The 26,023-nt window shown below is 41.3% G+C and overlaps 1 protein-coding gene across 26 annotated transcripts in view; it reads right to left on the bottom strand.

The window, feature by feature from the left end:
* Positions 1-26,023, bottom strand: part of LOC139547192 (E3 ubiquitin-protein ligase MYCBP2) — a 313,317-nt gene that overhangs the window by 273,027 nt on the left and 14,267 nt on the right. For all 26 annotated transcript variants that reach the window (XM_071356258.1, XM_071356266.1, XM_071356259.1 and 23 more), the window contains exons 3-5: positions 25,203-25,412; positions 9,707-9,860; positions 2,444-2,640 (exon numbers count right to left, since the gene is read on the bottom strand). In XM_071356258.1, coding sequence (XP_071212359.1) covers positions 2,444-2,640; positions 9,707-9,860; positions 25,203-25,412 — 561 coding nt within the window. The remainder of the gene's footprint in view (positions 1-2,443; positions 2,641-9,706; positions 9,861-25,202; positions 25,413-26,023) is intronic.

The following is a 26,023-nucleotide window of genomic DNA, read 5'->3' as shown; positions in this document are numbered from 1 at the left end:
GACTTTGTTGTCCTTAAGCCATTTTGCCACAACTTTATCCTTGGGGTCATTGTCCATTTAGAAGAACCATTTGCAACCAAGCTTTAACTTTCAGACTGATGTCTTGAGATGTTGCTTCAATATATGCACATATTTTCCCACCTCATGATGCCATCTATTTTGTGAAATGCACCAGTCCCTCCTGCAGCAAAGAACCCCCACAACATGATGCTGCCACCCCAGTGCGTCACGGTTGGGATGGTGTTCTTGAGCTTGCAAGCATCCCCCATGTGCAGTTGCTAACCGTAGTCTGGCGTTTTTATGGCGGTTTTGGAGCAGTGGCTTCTTCCTTGCTGAGCGGCCTTTCAGGTTATGTCGATATAGGACTCGTTTTACTGTGGATATAGATACGTTTGTACCCGTTTCCTCCAGCATCTTCACAAGGTCCTTTGCTGTTCTGGGATTGACTTTTCGGACGAAAGTACGTTCTTCTCTAGGAGACAGAATGAGTCTCCTTCCTGAGCGGTATGACAGCGGCGTGGTCCCATGGTGTTTATACTTGCGTACTATTGTTTGTACAGATGAACGTGGTACCTTCAGGCATTTGGAAATTGCTCTCAAGGATGAATCAGACTTGTGGAGGTCTACAATTTGTTTTTGAGGTATTGGCTGATTTCTTTTGATTTTCCTATGATGTCAAGCAAAGAGGCCCTGAGTTTGACAGTAGGCCTTGAAATACATCCACAGGTACACCTCCAATTGACTCAAATTATGTCAATTAGCCTATCAGAAGCTTCTAAAGCCATGACATCCTTTTCTGGAATTTTCCAAGTGGTTTAAAAGGCACAGTCAACTTAGTGTATGTAAACCTCTGACCCACTGGAATTTTGATACAGTGAATTATAAGTGAAATAATCTGTCTGTAAACAATAGTTGGGAAAATTACTTGTGTCATGCACAAAGTAGATGTCCTAACCGACTTGTCAAAACTACAGTTTGTTGACAAGAAAATTGTGCAGTGGTTGAAAAACGAGTTTTAATGACTCCAACCTAAGTTTATGTAAACTTCCAACTTCAACTTTACGTCTCAAATTTTGCCAGTAAGTCGTTTTCATTGCAAGTTAGCACGTACTGTTAGCTAACGTTAGCTGGCTGGCTCAGTAGCTAACGTTACGTGTATGATCTGTGCAGGAGCTCTAGAAAGTTGGATGATGTTCACATTTTGCTTTTTTGAATGCGGCATTAGAGTTGGGAATATGGTTCATTGTTTAGCTAGCTAGCTACATGTCTAAACAAAAAAGACTCCACTACGCAAGTAACCATTTCACTGTACCGTGTACACCTTCTGTATCCTGTGCATGTTACAAATAAACAGATTTTATTTGATATAGTGTGTGTTTACCAGAGACAGTAATATAAAGAACAACATGACCTGCACCAAAGTCAGATTAGGATATAGGCCAAGGACTAGATAAAGTTCCTCTACTTTCACCACTTTTAGTCTTGCAATCTTTGGTTGTTTACTACACTGTGAATCATTAAAGAGATGGGTGGGGCTTAGGCTTAAGAGGGTGTGAACAATGGTGAATGGGTGTAGACAAAGAAGAGCTCTCCAGTAGGTGTACCAAAACATTCAAAGGCCATTTTCCCAAAAGCGGGGTTTCAAGTTTATCAACTTTCAAATCAGAATTACTTTCTCATCGTTCCTCAACTGGAGTGTATGATATACAATTTTCTAGCTCTGAGTCTCCTTTTATCCAATGTAAAAAACTACATTTAAAATGTTGCTACATAAGATTAATTCACTTTTTTTTTTTAAAGAAAAACAAACTCATCCCTGTGCACCTTTACCACCCTGTGAAGTTAAAATCATAATTTTATAATAATCATAATCTGTAGCCTAAAAAATTGTGCATGATTTTCCAGGTCACAGTGGGAAAACCATACAACATAGCATCGCATAACTGCATTTTGACATCGACATGGTTATTCTAACAATATCTGCGCATAAAACCGTTTCCATCGCAATGGTCGCATAACTAACTCCGACACAAAGATCCCACCACGACGAAACAACAAATTGTCTGTTGACATTTACAAAATTGTATCGACACTTGCTGTTTTCATCACACCTGTTGTGATATATTTTTTATATGGCATGACTTTATTCGCATTAAAAGGTTGGATAAACATGGTTACAGACAGACAAATGCACACACAAACAGTATCGCTCAAACACACAAATATTCTAAACTTAATTGCCGGAAGAATGCGGGCGGGGTAACATAAGAGGGTGGGAAACAGAAGCTTGACATTTTCTCCAAAGTAATTTCTGCTCTCCTTCAGAGCTCCAGATGCTGCCGCCTTGAGACAGTCTGGTGGTGTGAAGCAGGTTTAACCAGTCTAACCTGAGTGGGGAAGTGTGTTGAATCGTTTTGAGCTGTGTGGCACAGCGTCGTCTCACCTGGATAGTCTGGCAGGCGTGACTGCCGTTGTTGGTGAGAATGGCGGAGACGGCCTGCAGGGTCTTGCCCGTGTCTCCCCAGGACACCACCAGGCTGAAGAGGCAGGCACAGGACAGGGCGGTGAGGGCCTGCCCCGTGGGGTCGTTCATCCCCGTGCTGCGCACTGTCGTCTCCAGCAGCAGTTGGAACAGAGACTCTGTAGGGAGAATATAGAGGGTTAGGAGGGGCTGTGTGTCTGCATTGTGTGTGTGTGTGTGTGTTTACCTGTGTCTGCACAAGCGCGTGCAAGTGTGTGTTTGCGTGCATGCCTGTGTGTGTGTGTCTTGGTCTATTTGCGTTTGCGCGTCTGAGTGTATACATGCATTGTGCGTGTCTGCCCATGCATGTGTGTGCTAGTAATAGAGCTCTGTAAATATACTGTGTGTATACACTACAGTTCAAAAAGGTTAGGGTAATTTAGAAATGTTATTTTTGAAAGTAAAGCACATTTTTCTGTCCATTAAAATAACATCAAATTGATCAGAAATACAGTGTAGACATTGTTAATGTTGTAAATGACTATTGTAGCTGCAAACGGCTGATTTTGAATGGAATACCAACATAGGCGTACAGAGGCCCATTATCAGCAACCATTACTCCTGTGTTCCAATGGCATGTTGTGTTAGCTAATCCAAGTTTATAATTTTAAAAGGTTAATTGATCATTAGAAAACCCTTTTGCAATTATGTTAGCACAGCTGAAAACTGTTCTGCTAATTAAATAAAACTGGCCTTCTTTAGACTAGTTGAGTATCTGGAGCATCAGCATTTGTGGGTTCGATTAGAGGTTCAAAATGGCCAGAAACAAAGAGATTTTCTAAAACTCGTCAGTCTATTCTTGTTCTGAGAAATGAAGGCTATTCCATGTGAGAAATTGGCCGTCTGGAGAAGGGTAAAGACAATCACGAGAAAAATATGTATATTCTGTAATCGTGTCAAAGAACTTGAGAACAGAAGTAGGAGAAATCCGGTGAGATGGGTTAATCTGAAAGAGAGGCGTGAGGCTGGTGGTGGACTCATTTTGTGTGCAGAAAATCATCGCAGAAGGATTTGATGACAGGCACGAATTTGAACGAACCCATCGTTGTTTAAGCATGCCTGACGAGAATAGGCCCCCCGAGAATGGTTCTCATCCGACCCTACGATCTACAGCCTGGGGGAAGGTACTTAAAGCAGCGAAAGGAAGACGTTTGGTGGGAAGGCCGCCGGCTGTCTTTTTTTCCCGGAACCTTTCCAAGTAACTGGCAACGAAGAGGAAGAAGTTTGCACCGGCGAAGAAACACCACGAGAAGAACGCCAGGCACACACTGGCAATCCCAGCGACCCTGCTCTTTATTTGGAAGTGAAATAAAATGATTGTCAAGGACAATGTGGAGGCTGAGAGATTCTTGCTAGAGCAAGGAGTTTGGCCTAGATAACAATGACGAGACAAGGTAAAATACAAGTTGAATTGTATGCCGCTTACTATACAAATTAAGGTAGCCTATGTGTTTGCGGGACTAATTTAGCCTTTCAAGCGCCTCACGGACCATTAGGAATCTTTTAGTTGAGAGTGCAGGTTATCTTCTGTGGCTTCAAATACAGTTCTATGATGATTGACTCATTGAGAAGCAACGTTACGTTCCTAGTTGCTTTGTTTTATTTTGGAATTTGTTTTCTCTGTTTATTTACACTGTTTTATTGTACAGCTGGAGCATATATTGTGAAATGTTATATAATGATGTTCATTAGAGTTGTCAAGTGTGTTAAAATGGGACACTTCTTGCTCACAGGCTATAACTACTCAGCGCAAATATGGATAATGGTTATGTAAACATAATACCGGAATATAAACGGTTGTGGTAACCAAGTGAAGAGGAAAAAGATCTACATATTTAAAATCAAAACAGGCGGATAATTGTGTTCATACAGGAATCACAATTAACAGATAGCGGCACTAAAATGTTGACGCTGGGTTGCATAAGTTTATCATAGCTCATTTAATTCAAAACGGGGTGATTATTCTGATGAGCAAAATACTTAAAATGTTTCAATGTTGAAGCAACACTCTGATGAGTACGGCAGGCGCATCTGCATTGAGGCTCTTATAAATGGGATTAAGGTAGTGTTATGCAACATATATGCTCCCAAACAAGGAGAACCCAGATTTTTTTCACAAGGTGAACGTTATACTGGGAAATATGGAGGGGCTGATCGTCCTTGCTGGACATTTTAACCAAGTGATGGACATGACTAATATAAGTACATTTACAGGTAACTCCACACCAAAGAATAGACTTGCAACACATATGCTAGCAGAATGTGGGGCTTACAGACATATGGAGATGAGTCCATCCTAATGATAGAGAATATATTCTTCTCCCACTGTCATAAGACACACTCCAGAATATATTTATTCTTGATATCTAATTTCATGGTAAATGGGATTACTTGCCAGATTGGTCCCATTGCCCTCACATGTCATGCTATAGTAAAGTTACATGTTGATATAAACTGTGAGGAAGGGTAGATTTAGACAACACCATGCTATTAGAGGGGGTTGAAGCAGTAAAAAGATGAGAAACTGGTGTGTGACAGCACATTTGAAACTGCCTGTAAATTTAAATTTCAGTTGCACGAAATGTATAACAAAATGGCAGAATATGCACTGTTTAGACTTTTTTATGAGGGAGGTGAGAAGACAGGCAATTAAAACTGCAGAACACACTTGGCGTAATTCCAGCAATTAAGAAGAGCAATAAGATGGTGACCTCATCCAAAGAGATAAACAGTGTGTTTCAATGTTTTTATAAAGATTTATATACATTCTTCTGTTCAGCGAGTCCCATAGATATGGATGCTTTAATGTCTGGTTTTGAACTACCTAGATTATCAGATAGCAAGGTGGAGGACCTGGACTGTACTGGTTAGAGCAGCCATTTTATCTATGAAAGCAGGTAAATCACCTGGTCTGGATGGCCTTCCTGTAAAATATTATAAAACTACAATACCAGTCAAAAGTTTGGACACACCTACTCATTCAAGGGTTTTTCTTAATTTTTTTATATTTTCTACATTGTGGAATAATAGTGAAGACATCACAACTATGAAATAACACATGGAATCCACACTTTGCCTTGATAACTTTGCGCACACTTTGCTTTCTGTCAACCAGCTTCATGAGGTAGTCACCTGGAATGCAACTCAATTAACAGGTGTCCCTTCTTAAAGTTAATCTGTAGAATTTCTTTCCTTCTTAATGAGCAGGAGCTAATCAGTTGTGTTGTGACAAGGTAGCGGTGGTATACAATAGGTGTCCAAACTTTAACAGGTACTGTATACTGACATTATTGTACCTGTATTGACAGTGGTTTACCAGGAGGCATTTGGCTCCCTTCCGCACACCTTTAATGAGGCTTTGATATCGCTGATTCCTAAAAAGGATAGAGATACTACAGAACCTGGGAATTTTAGAGCTATCAGCCTACTTAATGTGAATTGCAAGATTCTTACTAAGACCCTTGCGATACGCTTATAGAAGGCACTACCTAATATTATACTTAGTGACCAATTAGGATTTATTAAGAACCTCAACTGAATATATGAGGAGGCTCTTACATTTACATTTAACATTTAAGTCATTTAGCAGACGCTCTTATCCAGAGCGACTTACAAATTATGGTATAATGGACCGGTCCTTATACATTATTATGGTATTGTAGACAGGTAATACATTATTATAATATTATAGACAGGTAATACATTATTACGGTATAATGGACCGGTTCTTATACATTATTATAGTATTATAGACAGGTAATACATTATTATGGTATTATAGACAGGTAATACATTATTATGGTATTATAGACAGGTAATACATTATTATGGTATTATAGACAGGTAATAAATTATTATGGTATAGACGGGTAATACATTATTATGGTATTATAGACAGGTAATACATTATTATGGTATTATAGACAGGTAATAAATTATTATGGTATAGACGGGTAATACATTATTATAGTATTATAGACAGGTAATACATTATTATGGTATTATAGACAGGTAATACATTATTATGGTATTATAGACAGGTAATACATTATTATGGTATAGACGGGTAATACATTATTATAATATTATAGACAGGTAATACATTATTATGGTATTATAGACAGGTAATACATTATTATGGTATAGACGGGTAATACATTATTATAATATTATAGACAGGTAATACATTATTATGGTATTATAGACAGGTAATACATTATTATGGTATAGACGGGTAATACATTATTATAGTATTATAGACAGGTAATACATTATTATGGTATTATAGACAGGTAATACATTATTACGGTATAATGGACCGGTCCTTATACATTATTATAATATTATAGACAGGTAATACATTATTATGGTATTATAGACGGGTAATACATTATTATGGTATTATAGACAGGTAATACATTATTATAATATTATAGACAGGTAATACATTATTATAATATTATAGACAGGTAATACATTATTATGGTATTATAGACAGGTAATACATTATTATGGTATTATAGACAGGTAATACATTATTATATTATTATTATTATTATAATAATATTATTATTACATCAAATGTGGTTAAACCGCTCAAATACAGTTTATACTGCTGCTGTCTCAGATGCTGAGAAGGTATTTGTTAGGGTAGGGGCTTTTCTCTTAAGAACCTTATAAAAATGTATAGGGAGGCAGAGTTGTTATTGGTGCTAAAAAAGATGTCGATATGAGTGTTCAGAAATGTTACAAATGTAGGATTATTTATTTAGGAAGTGCCAAACCTCTACCTTCTTGAGGCGTTTTACTGACTGGTAATGAAGCCAGCAGGGCTGAATGACCTGATATAGATCTGGATAAATACTTACACCCAGTAGTTAAAACTTTTTAGGGATAGGGGACAGCATTTTCACTTTGGATGAATAGCGTGCCTAAATTGAACTGCCTCCTACTCTGTCCCAGATGCTAATATATGCATATTAGTATTACTATTGGATAGAAAACTCTGAAGTTTCTAAAACTGTTTGAATTATGTCTGAGTATAACAGAACGCATATGGCAGGCAAAGTTCCAAACAGGAAGTGGAAATTCTGAGGCTGGTTGTTTTTCAACTCTTCGCCTATTCAAATCCCAGGAAGATATGGATTTGTTTGCACTTCCTACGCCTTCCACTAGATGTCAACAGTCGGTAGAACTTTGAATGAAGTTTATACTGTGTTGTGGGGCCGGAAGAGAGGGGAATGAGTCAGTGGTCTGGCAGATTGCCAGTTCCTGGTCACGCGCTTTCCTCATGATATCGCCTTGCGTTCCATAACTTCTACAGACATGAAGGAATGCTCCGGTTGGAACGTTATTGGATATATATGATAACAACATCCTGAAGATTGATTCTCTACTTAGTTTGACAAATTTATTCGACCTGTGATATAACTTTTTGAAGTTTTCGTCCGACGTTATGCGTGACTTGCACGAGTGTTGGGACACGTGTACTTCACATGCTAGCAAAAGTAGATACTTGGACATAAGTAATGGACATTATCGAACAAAATAACGATTTATTGTGGAACTAGGATTCCTTTGAGTGCATTCTGATGAAGATGATCAAAGGTAAGGGAATATTTATGATGTAATTTCGTATTTCTGTTGACTCCAACATGGCAGAGAAATGTTGTTAAATCTGAGCGCCGTCTCAGATTATTGCATGGCGTGCTTTTTACGTAAAGTCTTTTTTAAATCTGACACAGCGGTTGCATTAAGAACAAGTGTATCTTTAATTATATGTAAAACATGTATCTTTCATCAAAGTGTATGATGAGTATTTCTGTTATTAGATGTTGCTCTCTGCAATTTCTCCAGATATTTTGGAGGCATTTCTGAACATGGCGCCAATGTAAACCGAGATTTGTGGATATAAATATGCACATTATCGAACAAAAAATACATGTATTGTGTAACATGATGTCCTATGAGTGTCATCTGATGAAGATCAAAGGTTAGTGATTCATTTTATCTCTATTTCTGTTTTTGTGACTCCTATCTTTGGCTAGGAAAATGGCTGTTTTTTGAACTTGGTGGTGATCTAACATAATCATATGTTGTGTTTTCGCTGTAAAGCATTTTTTAAATCGGACACGATGGGTAGATTAACAAGATGTTTATCTTTCATTTGCTGTATTGGACTTGTTAATGTGTGAAAGCTACATATTTCTAAAATATTTTTGAATTTCCCGCGCTGCCTTTTCAGCGGAATGTTGTGGGGGGGTTCTGCTAGCGGAACATGTGTCCTAGAAAGGTTAAAGTTCCATTCAAATCAAATACAATTTTGAATTTTTGTAATACCTTTGGCCATACCCATTCTGAACCATGCTGGTGCTTCTTTGAGCTAGAATCTGCTGAGACCGACAGGTTGTGAGAGGGGGTCACTTTTCCATGCCTCGTCTGAGGCTTTGCATGATTGGGCATCTTATGTTTTGCTGATAAAAGAGACGTATTAACTTCTAACTCACTTTTAGCAAACAGGTTTAAGTGTTTATGGATTATTATATTTTTATCAATTTATTATTATGTTTTATTTGTATAATTGTTTTGATAACTTGTTGATAGAGTAACTGAAATATCTGGTGGTGGCACATGGAATTGCAGGACTGATTATGGCAAGTCAGTTTATAATTGGCTTGGCTAGCTAACTAATACGATTTGAATGATGCAGCAACACCAAATCAACAGCATCAGCTTTTTAACTCCCTGGCCCAGTTCCTAGAGAGAAGTGGACTGCGGTGTGCTGGGATGAAGAGGCTCACTTCATCTGGGGCTTTTCTGGACCACTGCTGAGGTGTGGTGGTCTTACTGGCGCTTTTACAGTCACTGAAGCATCACCCATGTGGAGCTGCCATGTCAGTAGTGGACGATCCAGCCTGCCTACCTATGGAGGAGTTGTGACTATCAAAAGATGACGAGTTGCACATTGAGGAGCTCTGTGGCCAGTGTGCCAGATGTCTCTACCTCCCTGCCTGGCTTTACCATCTATGCGCCCTCTTCTCAAGATAATACCTTTCGGAACATCTAAAGATGTAGAAGACCATCGCCCAAATACCTATATTGGTTTTGTTAATTTGTTTTTGGTATATTTTGTTTTTAAAGTGACTGAGATTATACTTGTAATATACTTGTAATATTAGTACTCACCCAGTACATCAGGAGGTTCCGTCTGGAAGCCCTCTGGTTGTTGTCCCTGCAGCATATGCAGCAGGGCCTGAAGGCTGCGCAGACACAGGGAAGGGTGGGAGAAACGCGTCTCCTTGATCAGCTCAAACACCCCACACAGACCGATGCCAATGATCTAGAGAGAGACACACACAATACAGTTATCAGATAGCTATAAACTACAACAGACAGAACTCAAAATATCACACACCAAAGAGGCTTAAAGACTCAACATAGCCCAATGCCAACGATCTAGAGAGAAAGGAAGTCGCTGATACTACCTCAGCTAAAACCCAGAGAGGTTAAGCCTAAATAACACTCAACCCACAAAACTAGGCTAGAAAATTGTTTTCAAAACACACACATTCGCATTTATTGGGTTCTATACGGGCATCTTTCTGAGTTTTATTAATCGGAGGGTTACGCAAAGGATCAAATGGACTGATGCGGCCTCCTATTATCCCCGTCCCCTTCCAAACATCCAACAACCCACGTCTTCTTTATTAGGCCCTAACGGACGAAAATGGATTGAGACAGGGAGGACTACCTGACATAAAAAATGTTCATATCTGTTGCAAAACATTTTGTTACAGTTTACTCTAATGAACTTGACCCCAGAGAATATTCGGTTTCCTCTACTAGGCTCCGAGCCTGAACATTCTGTACAGTGTGGGCATTACAGCCAAGTTTAACATCCATTCTGATCAGTCTATAACGATAGCTTCCCTCTGAGAGGGTTAGTTAAACGTAACGATTTGGCCTAGAAAGCCTTGCCTCTCAGGGTTGCCTGTTAAATCTGTTCTAAGGCAGTCCCAAATAGCATCTTATTCCCTAAATTGTGCACTACGTTTGACCAGAGCCCGATTGGAATCCTTATGGTCCCTGCTCAAAAGTAGTGCACATCATATAGAATAGGGTGCCATTTGGTACCCTAAGTAAAGAAAAAGTTAGACTGTGTCCTCATCAGCGTGAGAACCTTGTTTTTGTTCGTCCTTATTGGTTCATTAATTGGCCCGTTCCGCTACAGAATGAGGTAGAAGAGTATTATAATATATTTTATTGGATAAATGGAGGGAATATTTTATTGTGTCCAAGGTTCAGCTATCATTGAGGTGGAAATTAAGTTGCATTTAAGGAAAGTTTTGGAACTTGCAGGCCCAGCAGTTATAGCAAAAGTTAATCTATACAGAACCTTGGTATTACCATGCAGATCACTATAATGTTGATCTCATGGATTGTCAGTCCTTTAGAGAGTGGTTACTTTTCTACGGCCCCATCCCTCAGCTTTATAGTACACCAGGCTGCCGTTTTGTTGTTTTTAGAAATAGCCAATAACATAGGCTAACTTTCTATCCAACCACCATAGAACATCTGATCATATTTCAGTTGTATCAAATAGAGAGTAGCCTATTATGCAATCAATATAATTAAGCTATCTGTCAGTTTGTCAAATTTCTGCCCTGCTAGAGCTGCCCCTGTCAACTGTAAGTGCTGTTATTGTGAAATGGAAACGTCTATGAGCAACGACGACTCAGCCGCAAAGTGGTAGGCCACACAAGCTCACAGAACGGGAACTCCAAAAGCTAAAGCGTGTAAAAATCATCTGTCCTAGGTCGCAACACTCACTACTGAGTTCCAAATTTCCTCGAAGCAACATCAGCACAAGAACTGTTCGCCAGGATTATCATGAAATGGGTTTCCATTGCCAAGCAGCCGCACACAAGCCTAAGATCACAATGCCAAGCGTCGGCTGGAGTGGTGTAAAGCTCACCTCCATTGGACTCTGGAGCAGTGGAAACGCGTTCTCTGGAGTAAAGAATCCCGGTTTAACATCTGGCAGTCTGACGGATGTACCTGGGTTTGGCAAATGCCAGGAGAACGCTACCTGCACCAATGCATAGTGCCAACTGTAAAGTTTGGTGGAGGAGTAATAAATGGTCTGGGGCTTTTTTTTCATGGTTCAGGCTTGGCCGCTTAGTTCCAGTGAAGGGAAATCTTAACTCTACAGCATACAATGACATTCTAGACGATTCTGTGCTTTGGGGCAAGAGTTTGTACAAGGACCTTTCCTGTTTCAGCATGACAATGCCCAAGTGCACAACGCGAGGTCCATACAGAAATGGTTTGTCGAGATCGGTGTGGAAGAACTTGACTGGCCTGCACAAAGCCCTGACCTCATCGTACACCTTTGGAATGAATTGGAATGCCAACTGTGAGCCAGGCCTAATCGGCGCCCAACCTCACTAATGCTCGTGGCTGAATGGAAGCAAGTCCCTGCAGCAATGTTCCAACATCCAGTGGAAAGCCTTCCCAGAAGACTGGAAGCTGATATAGGAGCAAATGGGGGACCAACTCCATAACAATGCCCATGACTTTGGTATGAGATGTTCATGATACTTTTGGTCATGAAGGATGGTTTATTCTACATGGAGTGGTAAAAGAAAAGTGCCATCCTCCTGCATCTCACATCTGCCTGTAGTTATTGAGTTATTGAAGTAAACTCCAGGATGAAGTGTCATGCACTCCACCCCTCCTGCCAATTGACTGCACTTGTCAATTACCTGTAATACATTACATAGCTGAAAGGGACTTCCTCACCCACTGGAGACTTGAAGACACCCTCATCCAGAGAGCTGTGTATGTCAGTGTGCTAGACAGCCAAATCCTTAGCCCAAACGTTTTTGTACTACAACACTATTTTAATGAGTTCCCAATGCTTTTCAATGGCAATAAAAGTGCCATAGACTTACATTGGAAGAATATGGAAATGTGGGCATGTATCTCCTCTACCACAACCACTTATCAACGCCAAACTAACATTGATATGTACAGACTGACCCAACTTCGATTGCTTGCATTCAGAATTTTTAATAGTAACTCAAACCGTTCAAGCTAGAGACACTAAACTAACTTCCTCATGTTCAGGCTATCCTAACTTCAAATTATTCTTAAACACTTTTATCAACTATAACTACATAAATGTGGATAAATTCACATAGCATTATTATTGTATTTCCACCTCGCTCTAGCGCTTAAACGACTGAAGCTATTAACACAACTTCCAAATGTGCAGATTGACCTAACTTAGACTGCTTGAGAATATACACTGTGTAGAAAACATTTGGAACACCTGCTCTTTCCATGATACACTGACCGGGTGAATCCAGTTGAAAGCTGTGATCCCTTATTGATGTCTCCTGTTAAATCCACTTTCAAATCAGTGTAGATGAAGGGGAGGAGACAGGTTAAAGAAATATTTTTAAGCCTCAAAACAATTGAGACATGGATTGTGTATGTGTGCCATTCAGAGCACAAATGGGCGAGACAAAAGATTTAAGTGCCTTTGAACAGGCTATGGGTAGTAGGTGCCAGGCGCAAGAGTTTTGGCGTGTCAAGAACTGCAACGCTGCTGGGTTTTTCACGCTTAACAGTTTCAGGGTGTGACATTCAGCCAACAACAGGCAATGGATGAAAGAGGACAAAAGGTGGCTGACAAATTGTGCAGGGGCAACCAGAAGGGCTACAGTTAGTCAACTGACGGTCCAGTATAACATTGGAGCCAAAAGACCCATAAAATAATTCCCAATTCGTCATACCTTGACACAAATGGGCCGACGACCTTACAGAGTTCCACTTCTTTCAGCAAGGCTCGTCGAATGCCAATCACATGAGTGAGTAAGAAATATTTTTACAGGGCAGGCGTCCCAGACAGCCTATATAAATCCAGCTATTTTGAGATGGATTTACATCTGTCTTTGGAAACCATGTTCTGGTGCACGGCCGCTGAGTCATTTCATTGTCATCATAGCCTATACATTTAACTAGGTTATAAGAATAAGAGTAAGCACATACGCATCATATACTGTTAAAAGGCATGCTGTCATTTGAGCAATCTGTTTGAATGCGCCACTTGATTTATTTTCAGGTGTTTTTGCTACAGGCCTCTGTGGGAGGCAGATCATTTGAAATACCGGTATGTCAGTTTTGCCGTCGTGCATAACTACAGCGAGCATTTACTGGGTCATTAGCTGTGTTTTGGTGTTTCTGTCAAGAGATTGCTCTATATATGTATGTTTTATAATATAGGCTATTGCCTATTATTTGCAGATGAAATAGGGTGCATTTTGACCGCTTTGTGCTTTCCGTGGTGCTGATCGACTTATACAGGTTCATTTCTGACCGTTGTCCATGGTGCTGAATGTATTGGCTATATTGCGGCTTCTCTGGTAACAGCTTCAAATGTGCCCTTAGATTAGGTTCTGCTGTTACAACGCTTAGTAATATTAAACATGTGTTTAATTTTAAGAGAAATACAGGTGGTGATAGGGCACCTGGGCATGTCATCATTAAGCTACGCTACTGAGTACATGAATCCATCATGTCGTGTGTCAAGACTGGAGGCTGGTGGCGGTGGTGGTGTGGGGTGTGTTTTCATGGCACACATTGGGCCCCATGATAAAAGTCGCGCAACGTTTGGCAATGATGTTCAGATATCTTGTGGTATTCAATCAGTTCAATCCCTTTATGGCAGCAGTGTCCATCTGCAAATTGATTATTCTAGCAGGATAATGCCCCATGCCATCTCCTTGGCTAAGGGCAACCATGTCATCCATGACAGAGGGAGAAGCCTACATCCATGTGTACGGGTAACAGAGTCTAGCTAGCTACATTTTCAGATATTACAAGTGTCTAATTTGGTCAGAAAGTAGATTTTAATTCAAGTTAAAGTGTACTGTTAAACCACTGTCACTCGGGAGGCCCTAAGGCACTGCATCACAGTGCTAGCTGTGCCACAAGAGATCCTGGTTCAAGTCCAGGCTCTGTCGCAGCCGGCCGCGACCGGGAGACCCATGGGCGGCGCACAATTGGCCCAGCGTCGTCCGGTTAGGGGAGGGTTTGGCCGGCCGGGATGCTCTTGTCCCATGGCGCTCTAGCGACTCCTGTGACGGGCCGAGCACATGCACACTGACATGGTCGCCAGGTGTACAGTGTTTCCTCCGACACATTGGTGCAGCTGGCTTCCGGGTTAAGCGAGCGTTGTGTCAAGGAGCAGTGTGGCTTGGCTGGGTCATGTTTCAGAGGACGCACAGCTCTCGACTTAAGCCTCTCCCGAGTCCGCACGGGAGTTGCAGCGATGGGACAAGACTAACTACCAAATTGGATACCACGAAATTGGAGAGAAAAAGGGATAAAAAAACAAATATAAAAACACAAAAAAAGGCTTAGAAGCAATCTAATGTCAAATACTGTTGAAGTAATATGGCTACAGGTTCATCTGCCTCACCTAAAGCCCATTCTCGTGGGAAGCTGCGATAGACCACTGTTACGTTCCACAGTTTCTGTGCTGGTTTGTATGTGTGTCTATTTCAGGAAATGTCTTCCTGAATTCCTAAAGCAGCTGATTGGTCGGCCCCATCGCTGATTGGAGCTCTGACCCCTCCCTCTCATCAGGAGATACTGCTGATTCTTCAATTACCGACTCGTTCTCCAGCTTGATAACAGCCAGTGTTCCTTTGTCAGAGAAAATAGCTTATTTGTATGTCCTGTGTTGGTTGTTGTGGTCAGTGAAAGTTGTTGACATTATTTTGTAAACGCTCCTTCAAAGTTGTGTATGACAATAGGACTTAGTGTTTTTGGTTATTTAAATGTTTCACTTAAATTATTGGTCAATTATTCTGTTTCATTTCTTCCCAGGGGGGGAAGGGGAAGGCACCTTGGGAGTGTTTAGGCAAGAGGCCTAATGGCATACATAACCTGTAGTATTTAATCTGTCTAGGCACACTAGGTAAGACCTGGACGGACCACCCCCTGTATTTTGGTTAGCGCGCCAGGTGGTGCTAAAGGTCAGGTTAGAATTGGGAAGGCAGGTAAGGTAGGAGAGAGGCTTCCTTATCTTTGGTTCCATCCAGCCCCTTTTCCCCACATTACCGTGTTTAGGAATACTAAATTCCCATCTAACTGTATTTTTCTCTGCCTCTGTCGTCCTTCCCCGCACCTACGATCACATACTTTTTTCACTCCACTGGGGTTGAGATGTAGCGGAGTGATGCGTTCCCTCCTTCAAGAGGTGTGAGTAACAACCACCAAGTGCTAACTGTCAATGTCTGGAGAACATGTATAAAATGCTTTATAACATATGTGATAAACAGAGGTATATTTTTGGGGTGATTTAAATATTTGGTTCTCATCAAGCTGCCCCACTCATACCCCACAAGAGGTCTCTTCACAGTCCTCAAGTCCAGAACAGTGTCATGATGTGGCCCTTTCAAATCAAATTTTAATGGTCACATACACAAGGTTAGCAGATGTTAATGCAAGTGTAGCGAAAACCTTGTGCTTCTAGATCCGACCATGCAATAATATCTAACGACCGTGCAATAATATCTAACAAGAAATCTAACAATTTCACAATAACTACCTTATACACACCAGTGTAAAGGAATGAATGACTATGTACATATAAATATATGGATGAGCGATGGCCGAACGGCATAGGCAAGAGGCAGTAGATTGTATAGAGTACAAACATTATATAAAGTGGCATTGCTTAAAGTAACTAGTGATACATTTATTACATCCCATTTTTTATTATTAAAGTGGCTAGAGATTTAAGTCAGTATGTTGGCAGCAGCCACTCAATGTTAGTGATGGCTGTTTAACAGTCTGATGGCCTTGAGATAGAAGCTGTTTTTCAGTCTTTCGGTCCCAGCTTTGATGCACCTGTACTGACCTCGCCTTCTGGATGATAGCGGGGTGAACAGGCAGTGGCTCAGGTGCTTGATGATCTGACATTGGGTGGTGTAGGTGTCCTGGAGGGCAGATAGTTTGCCCCCGGTGATGTGTTGTGCAGACCTCAGTACCCTCTGGAGAGCCTTGCGGTTGTGGGCGGAGCAGTTGCCGTACCAGGCGGTGATACAGCTCGACAGGATGCACTCGATTGTGCATCTGTAAAAGTTTGTGAGTGTTTTTGGTGACAAGCTAAATTTCTTTTGCCTCCTGAGGTTGAAGAGGCGCTGTTGCGCCTTCTTCACCACGCTGTCTGTGTGGGTGGACCATTTCAGTTTGTCCGTGATGTGTAAGCCGAGGAACTTAAACCTTTCCACCTTCTCCACTACTGTCCCGTCAATGTGGATAGGGGGGGTGCTCCCTCTGCTGTTTCCTGAAGTCCACGATCATCTCCTTTGTTTTGTTGACGTTGAGTGTGAGGTTATTTTCCTGACTCCACACTCCGAGGGCCCTCACCTCCTCCCTGTAGGCCGTCATGGGTAAACAGGGAGTAAAGGAGAGGGTTGAGAACGCACATTTGTGGGACCCCAGTGTTGAGGATCAGCGGGGTGGAGATGTTTCCTACCCTCACCACCTGGGATCGGCCCGTCAGAAAGTCCAGGACCAAGTTGCACAGGGCGGGGTCGAGACCCAGGATCGAGCTTAATGACGAGTTTGGAGGGTACTATGGAGTTAAATGCTGAGCTGTAGTCGATGAACAGCATTGTGGCATCCCTCTCTCCTACACCCAGGTTCTGTTATCTCAGGTAGTAAATTCCTGGAGGAGACTCTTTCCTCCTGGCCATGCAGTATAGAGAGAGAGTTTCACTGTAGAACAAAGGAACTTCTTCACAGAACTTGAGAACTGAACAATATCCATGTTTTGGAGAATGCGTAAACGGTCGGTGGAGAAGCCAGCTATGACCCGGTCCGTTTCATGTTAGCGACCTCATGAAAGACAATAAAGCCACATTACCATCACTCTGTTTATACAGGTGCCTCTTGAGGTTTGCGTCTAATTATTGTATGAAATGAATAAGTAAAGATGAAACTATTTGTGAAATGACGTAATGCTAGGTTAAACCATTAATGTGAGAGAATTGAATTGCCTTTAAAGTTTACCTAAGTCATTGGCCCACCCCCATGATCACAGACATGATCTGGCTCATGGGACAGCCCTTTTCTACTGTTTGGAATAAAAAAACCTCCTGAAGAAATCTGAGACCACGTGTACCTTCGATGGACACAGGTTGAGTTCAGACCACAAAAACCTCAGTATACGCTAAGGTTATAATGGCTGTTTAATTCCTAACCATACCACGTGGAGCTATGGCTACACGGCGGGAAATGGTTCAACTCAAACTATCGATCCCGACAGAATAAGAGCAAATCTTAGATACTAATTGCTAGTCTGCAGCTAGAAATTATGTCAACTTGGGATGCGAAGACCGACAACCGCCAAAACCTCTATTCTATAACAACATTTCTGAATAGTACTCTGAAGTATCCATTCTAACCACGAAAGACTTTAGGGAAGCAGAGAGAGAGACGCTCAGATGAACTTTCCAACAAAGATCACGACGACACACTTAGCGTAAATATGTATTGATTGCAATTATTCCCAAATGACTGAGCGTTCATGTGCGAAGGATTAGCATTTCAATTAATATAATTATCAACTGTGTAGTGACTCCATTTTGTCTTTCCCGCCCTTCTCAGTCCACACCCACTTCCCTTTGTCCACCAAGCCGTCATATTGGCTTATCCCACTAGGGAACCTCCCCTATCATTTCCTTGTAACCATATCTACTGTTTGTTTGTTTATTAATTTCTGTGATTATTTAGTTAGTTAGTAAATAAATGATTATGACAATTGGTGTATGGATGATTCATAGTAAAGGATGGGTTCGTGCAGATAACCAACAACTTAGGACGTTTGGAATGAGACTAACGTCAGGTAAAGAATAATTCATTAATTAGAAGACTAATTGATCAGATATTAAAATATCTGAAGAGTTATTAGAAAAAATTTAATTTTGTAATCTGAAGATTTTCCTTGGTGCCCCGACTTCGTAGTTAATTGCATTTACATGATTAGTTTAATCACGTAATAATTACAGAGAATTGATTTGATAAAATAACAGTCTACACTTTAATGATGCCAAAGAGGACAACAACCAGACTATGGGAGGCGCACAGTACTACATAGAGCCATGACTACATGGAACTCTATTCCACATCAAGTAACTGATGCAAGCAGTAAAATTTGATTTAAAAATTATGATTAAAAAAACATTATGGAACAGCGGGGACTGTGAAACACAAAATAGGCACAGACATGCATACACACGATAACATATGCACTATACGCACGGATTTAGTACTGTAAGATATGTGGTAGTGGTGAAGTAGGGGCATGAGGGCACACCGTGTGTTGTAAAATCTGTGAATGTATTGTAATGTTTTTAAAAATGGTATAAACGGCCTTAATTTTGCTGGACCCCAGGAAGAGTATCTGCTGCCTTGGCAGCCCCACAACAAAGATCCACCACCATACTTCACAGTGGGGATTAGGTACTTTTCTGCATAGCTATCTTTCTGTGTACACCAAACCCACCTCTGGTGTTTGTATTTGAGGACCAAATAATTATTTATTATGGGTACTGGCAACTCTACCACTTCGCTACAGTGTGGCGACATTACATTCCACGAAAGGGTACGAGGTTTGAGAACGTATTTGAAAAGATGCAAAGTTTATCCCATTTGAAATCTTTATCTGAGATATGCTTTATGTGAGTTTCTTGTAGAAACATACTGAGCAACGGAGATTAAAATGGAGTTGGGTATCACAGATTTATCAATCCACTTTTTCATCCGAGGCTAGAGGTGTAGCCATATTATTTCCAGAAACAACTGTCCCGTTCCAACATATTTCAACTATAAGCGACCCCAATGGCCGCTTTCTTATAGTAATAGGCCATATTTTATCACGACATGTAACAATCTTTATGCACCGAATGTCAATGACCCAGGGTTCTTCGGAATGTCTTCAATCTCTTACCAGATTTATCAACCACACATTTAATGACAGGCGGAGATTTTAAATGTATTTTGAATCCTTACATGGATAGGCTTCCTACTCGCCCTAGCACTTCACTGAATTCCACTACTGTCTTGAATATTTTAATTGGAACAATGAACCTTGTCAATATGTGGAGATTACAAGGATTATTCATTCTTCTCACATGTGCATAAATCATACACAAGAATTGACTACATTTTAACAGACTCTAAAATTGACATTTAACGTCACCTCTAACAAGTACCATAATATAATCATTTCCGATCACAGTCCCGTTTTATTACACATGGCTTTCAGTAGAACAAAGCCTCAATTCAGCTGGCGATTTAATCCAACATTACTCAATGATGAACAATTTCACCAACAAGGAGCCAATTTAATTACGGACTATATGTTCCAGAATGATAATGCGGATGTTTCCGACTCCACTTTGTGGGAGGCATTTAAGGCTATTATGCGTGGGCATACAATATCATATGAGGCTACCATGAAAAAATGTAGGTAGAGAAAATTTGAAATCGGGGCACATGCTTGGGAGAGATTATATGGAAGCGCCCTTATCTTCCAAATTGAATGACATAAAGCTCATATATGAATACAACACTATTCTCTCAAACCAAGTAAACACAACGCTATTAAAAATTAAATAAAAACACTTCGAGTTGGGTGACAAGCCGGATAAACTACTGGCGCGCCAGCTGAGAAGTATACAGGACAACAGAGTTATTCATAAAATTAAATCTAGTACAGGAGCTGTTACTACGCACCCAAAATAAATTAATGCATGTTAAAGTTTTATCAAGACCTCTACACTTCAAAGACCACTGTAGATACTGCGGAAATGTCTGATTTCCTCCATTCCCTTTCCCTAGCTAAATTATGCAGCACTGTTCAAAAGGGAGCTAAATGCAGAAATAACTTTAGAAGAGGTTGTCTCTGCAGGAGGTTCCTTTCTTAACGGTAAAGCGGCTGGCCCTGACAGCTTTGGTAAAGAGTTTTACAAATCATATTCAGAAAAGGTTACTCTTATGTTGCGGATGTTTCAACACTATTGAAACTCGCAGACTCCCGGGAGTCTTTATACTCAGCCAATATCACCCTAATATAAAGAAAAGAGAAATCGATCTATCTTCATATCGTCCTATTGCCCTCCTCGGATGCGATCTTGAGATGTTTACGAAAATACTCGCAAACAGACTAAATAAATGCATTTCGACTATAACTCATGACCAAAATGGTTTTATCGCAGGCAGATTCTCATTTTCCAATGTTAGGCGACTGATGAACATCAAGTATTCAAAACATGACAAAGGTTCTAAAGTTGCCATTCTTGCACTTGACGCTCAAAAGGAATTTTACCAATTGGAATGGAACTACATTGACAATAATAAATGAATTTGCTCTGGGCCCGAACGCTTCAGTTCACGAAATTACAATAAATCACCTCCATTTTCATTTCACCGTTCCTACTGCCAATGGTGCCCCTTGAGTCCGTTGCTATTCGCCATTGCTATGGAATCCCTAGCTATTAGTATCAGAAGCCATCCTGCCATTGCTTCGCTAAACATGGGCAAGGTTGATCACTGCATCTCGCTCTATGCGGATTACATTTTGTTCGTCTCACGTCCCGAAGAGTCACTCCCACCGCTGTTGGAGCTCATCGAATAAATTTGGAGAACCCTCTGTGTACATCATTAACTGGTATAGAAGTGAATTCATGCCTCTTAAAAAGGTGACAAACCCAGAGTTTCTTAAAACATATACCTTTTAAAAATCACAGGAGACAAAATTAAATATTTTGATGTCATCCCAAAGGACTCTAAATGTATTTATAAATTGACCTACCGACATGATAGCCAGTAATATCTTCTACAGATATTACTGGCAATAACTAAGCAAAAAAAATAAATGTGGTATCAAATAAGGAAAACATTTGGTCTACCGGAGACCTCTGCCTGTCTTCCTATTTGCCATAACCATGCTTTCCCCCCTCACTAACGGACAATACTTTTTTATTCTGAAGTGAAAAGGAATTACTACTATTGCAGACCTTTACATCAATAATACTTTTGCCACAAAAATAATGACACTCACAGGGAAGAAATCATGGACAGGTTCTTCATGAGTGTCAATGCAACCCTAACTTAGCATTAAGTATTTTTGAGGAAGTTTCGGCATGCATTGCAGATTTGCTAACATCAGCTTGGCTGTTTATCATGACTGTTGTATACATTCCACAACAGGACAAGAAATGTAATCTTCTGATTTTAAAAAGCCTGAATTCATAAAATTATTATTAGGTAGGGCCCTAAAATAATATATATTTTTGCCTTATTCTGTTTTGTTCATTCCCAAATTCCGTTTTCTCCTGCGAGTTTTTCCAAGTTTCCCTTTTCTCCTTTTTTCGCTCTCAAGACTTTTAAAAATAGAAAAACAACCAAATTGGATGTTAAGTCCACAACAATGCTTAAACCACATTTGTAAACCAAATGAGGTCTGGGAAACATCTGAGGAATATAGATTGTTGGGTGTAGTCATTTTATTTAACCAGGAAAAGCCCATTGAGACCCAGAGTCTTATTTTCAAGGGAGACCTGGCCACGGCGGCAGCAACAATCAATACATTTCAGAATTAAAACATACAATTCAACAAAATGTTCCAGCCTAAAAAAGAGCATTTACACTCCTCTGTAACAGTCCCCTATCAAAGTGTGACCCTTTAATTTGAGTGTGCACCTAGCAAGAGGCTGTTGTTTAGCTGTGTTTTTGTAGCGTACATGTGATGGTAGTTTGCTAAACAAATACCCACTGGAATGATGAAAATAATCATATCCTACCTTGTAGTTAGCATTTAATTGACAAGGTTTATAGGAAAGCCTTTCCATCATTACTAAAGGCTACACAAAGAGGTAGACGTGCGCACCGCACACACACCGATAAAGGCATTCTCGTTGCCTATTCAAAAAGTTGCAGGAAATACGAATCACGGCAGAGGTGGCAAGGTAGCCTAGCGGGTAGGAGCGTTGGGCCAGTAACTGGAAGGTAAAAATCTGTCATTCTGCCCTTGAGCAAGACGGTTAACCCCAACAACTGCTTCCTGGGCGCCCGTGACGTGGATGTCAATGTCGATTAAGGCAGCCCACCGCACCTCTCTGACTCAGAGGGGTTGGGTTAAATGCGGAAGACACATTTCGGTTGAATGCATTCAGTTGTGTAATTGACTAGGTATTTCCGCCCCATTCTGTTCAGGTCTTATGATGAACTTGGGAAAACTAATACATTCAATACATTTAGTTGATTCCCTAATGAGGTTAAAACATTTTTGAATATTGTTGAATTCTATTTTAATGCCTGGATCACATGAGGGCCTAATTATCAAATTTGGACCAGAATGAGGCTCTCCACTAGCCAATGTTCCTGCAATGATGATTCACCATCTTCGTCGAATGTTTTCAGAATTTATCTGCAGTAGCCTATGCAACTTATGGATCAAATGAACAGCTTTCTCACCGATGCGATTCGGTATGTTACACTGACTGATGAGTCACTCACTAAGTGAATTTCGACTCATTGTTACCACTTACATTACATGGGACATGCAAATTCACGCATCATGCCCTCGCCCTTCTCCGTGCAAAGACATTTGACTGCAACCAACCTCTGCGCACACAAATTGTACTGGGAGGTAGGACAGACTGCGTTTTCCTGCCGTCGCTATCTATCCAATTTTTGTGTCAGTTAAGAACAAACTCTTATTTACAATGACGGCCTACCCCAGCCAAACCCAGACGACGCTGGGCTAATTGTCCGCTGCCCTAAGGGACTCCCAATCACGGCCGGTTGTGATTCAGCCTGGAATCGAACCAGGGTCTGTAGTGACGCCTCTAGCACAGATGCAGTGACTTAGACCGCTGCGCCACTCGGGATCAATAGATCGCTAGAAGATGCATACCGTTCATTCTAGCGGGAGAGGGCTCGACGGACTAGCGATTTGAAACTTTTAATAAAAGTAGCCTAGTTTACATGAAGCTTAAAAAGTATTCAGCTGAAATTTAGTCTGTAAACAGCTAATGAGCTGACGGCCGGCACAAAAAAAATGCGGGGATTGCAGGACACACACACGCAAACAAAGACAGGCTACACACATACTCTCTACTCTGTGTTCTGTGATATTGCTCCTGGGGACGTGCTCTGTTTCAGTGAGGCCACAGTGGCAAAGCAGTGACGAGCAGAGTGGGACAGACAGACGCAGAGAAAAGCAGGGAGGGAAAGAGAAAATACTCAGTGCTAGAGCGTGAGCACTCAGTGCTAGAGCGTGAGCACTCAGTGCTAGAGCGTGAGCACTCAGTGCTAGAGCGTGAGCACTCAGTGCTAGAGCGTGAGCACTCTGTGCTAGAGCGTGAGCACTCTGTGCTAGAGCGTGAGCACTCTGTGCTAGAGCGTGAGCACTCTGTGCTAGAGCGTGAGCACTCTGTGCTAGAGCGTGAGCACTCTGTGCTAGAGCGTGAGCACTCTGTGCTAGAGCGTGAGAGAGACAAGGCAGTAGCTAATCCTCACAGACCAGTGCTTTAAGCCTCTCATAGTGTTGCTATAAATTATCATGGCAGTCAAAAGGGTTCAACAACACTAACTCAGAGAAACAGAGCTCAGTGTCGGGGCGGGGCGGGAACCTGAGAGCAATGGGAGATACAGGATATAGGCTACAGGGGGTGAAACTAGGTATCACTAGGTAGATATCTAGGATCAGCTTCCAAATCCTAACATTTGGTGGAGAAAATACTAAACTGACTCTAGGTCAACATCTAGAGGCAAAGTTCACCATATAGCCTAGACTAAAATGGATGGGTATACGGTAGGACAGATGCCCAAAGTTAGGGTGCGATATGATGTGCAACATACTAAGGAGATCACATTCCAACTTATATTTTGCTAACTGATTATTTTGCTAACTGATTATTTAGGAAATTTCAAGGTGCATTTCATATTTTAGGACAATTGAGGTGGATTTAAATGATACCAATTTGTTCCATTTTTCTGACCTTAGGAAGCTTGATATCCAATATATTGGGATAACAGGTTGAGGACCCAAGCTAGATAGCCCGGTAAATTGGAATATTTACCCAGCGGCAGCAGCCACCAATTAGCCATTGGCTGCTGTCACCAGGTTGGCTGCTGCCATTGGCTGCTGTCACCAAAAATTCTAATTTACCAGGCAATCTAGCTTGGGTCCTCAACCTGTTATCCCAATATATTGGATACCACCCTTGAATTGGAGTCTGCAAAAGAAGACTGAACTGACTCCCTGGCTAGCACATTCCCTGTAATCACGCAGGCCTACTTCTCTAGTCGTACTGGCAAGCATCCCTCTCCCTACACTGTTTGCCTCCCTCCGAGTGCATTCGTTTCAGCTTGCCCGGTGTTTCTTTCCACCCATAAAAATGCAATTACTAGAACGGACAAAGCCCCTCCGACCATAGCAATTTGAGTAGTGCACTCAATTTGACTACATGTGGGTACACTCAATATGGCCACCTGTCATGGAACGCTGATGTGAATGTGAATGTCTGTTCTATTTTAATGTATTTCTACCCTTCCACCAACCCTGTACCCATCCCTGTGCTTCTGAAGTTACCTTGGGCAGCTTGATGGCGGGCTCACGGTACTCCTCCTCCTCCTCGCTGTCCGAGTCACCGCTCTGCACGGAGCTTTGTGAGGCCAGGGACGACTCCCGCTGCTGCCAGTCCAGCACGCAGTGGCGCACGTTGCAGTACACGTTGAACGCCGATGGGTTGCTGTGCAGCTTGATGTCCGGCACACAGAAGGCCCCATCGAGATTATCCGTCTGTGGAGAAGATGGAGATAAAGTATAAGAAATACAGCTATGACTCGCAAATCAAACAATATTTTCTTTCAGCAGTCAACGAATGAAGGCAGTTTGCCCCTCAAGCCTCCATCAAAAGAGAAGAGAGACAATTAGAATGCATTAGAATGCATATTCAAAGATGCAGGCATTCTTGGAGGAAGACGTAGGCTCAGTTCTTTAGCTAACTGTAGCATTCCCATGGAGATTGATTCACTGTTTGAAGTAGAAGGTAGTCCAGATAGTCGAGACACTACAATAAAGCCTAGAGGGATAGTGAGATACAGCCTATTCGGCGAAACTAAGCCTAATGTGATTCTGTCTGCGAGAAGAGGACACAGTTCTCAGATTTCAGTGCAAGAAAAAGGATGAGAAAGGGTGAGACAAAGCAATTCAAGTGAGAGAGCGATGACAAGAAGAGGGACGGCAGGATAGGGGAGGAGAGGAGAGGAAGGAAGGTAAAGAATAGATTATTTTATTGTGTTGTAAGCCGTGACGGGTAGGAGCGAGGACAGCCCAATAACCGTTGAGGGGAGTGGGACTGCTTTTAAAATTAAGGCTAACAGTGGAGGGGATGCGGCCATTTGGAAAGT

The sequence above is a fragment of the Salvelinus alpinus genome, chromosome 20, assembly GCF_045679555.1.
Source record: "Salvelinus alpinus chromosome 20, SLU_Salpinus.1, whole genome shotgun sequence".
Lineage (NCBI taxonomy): Eukaryota > Metazoa > Chordata > Actinopteri > Salmoniformes > Salmonidae > Salvelinus > Salvelinus alpinus.
The sequence above is the reverse complement of the archived record's forward strand: the minus strand, read 5'-3'. Positions and strand labels throughout refer to the sequence as shown.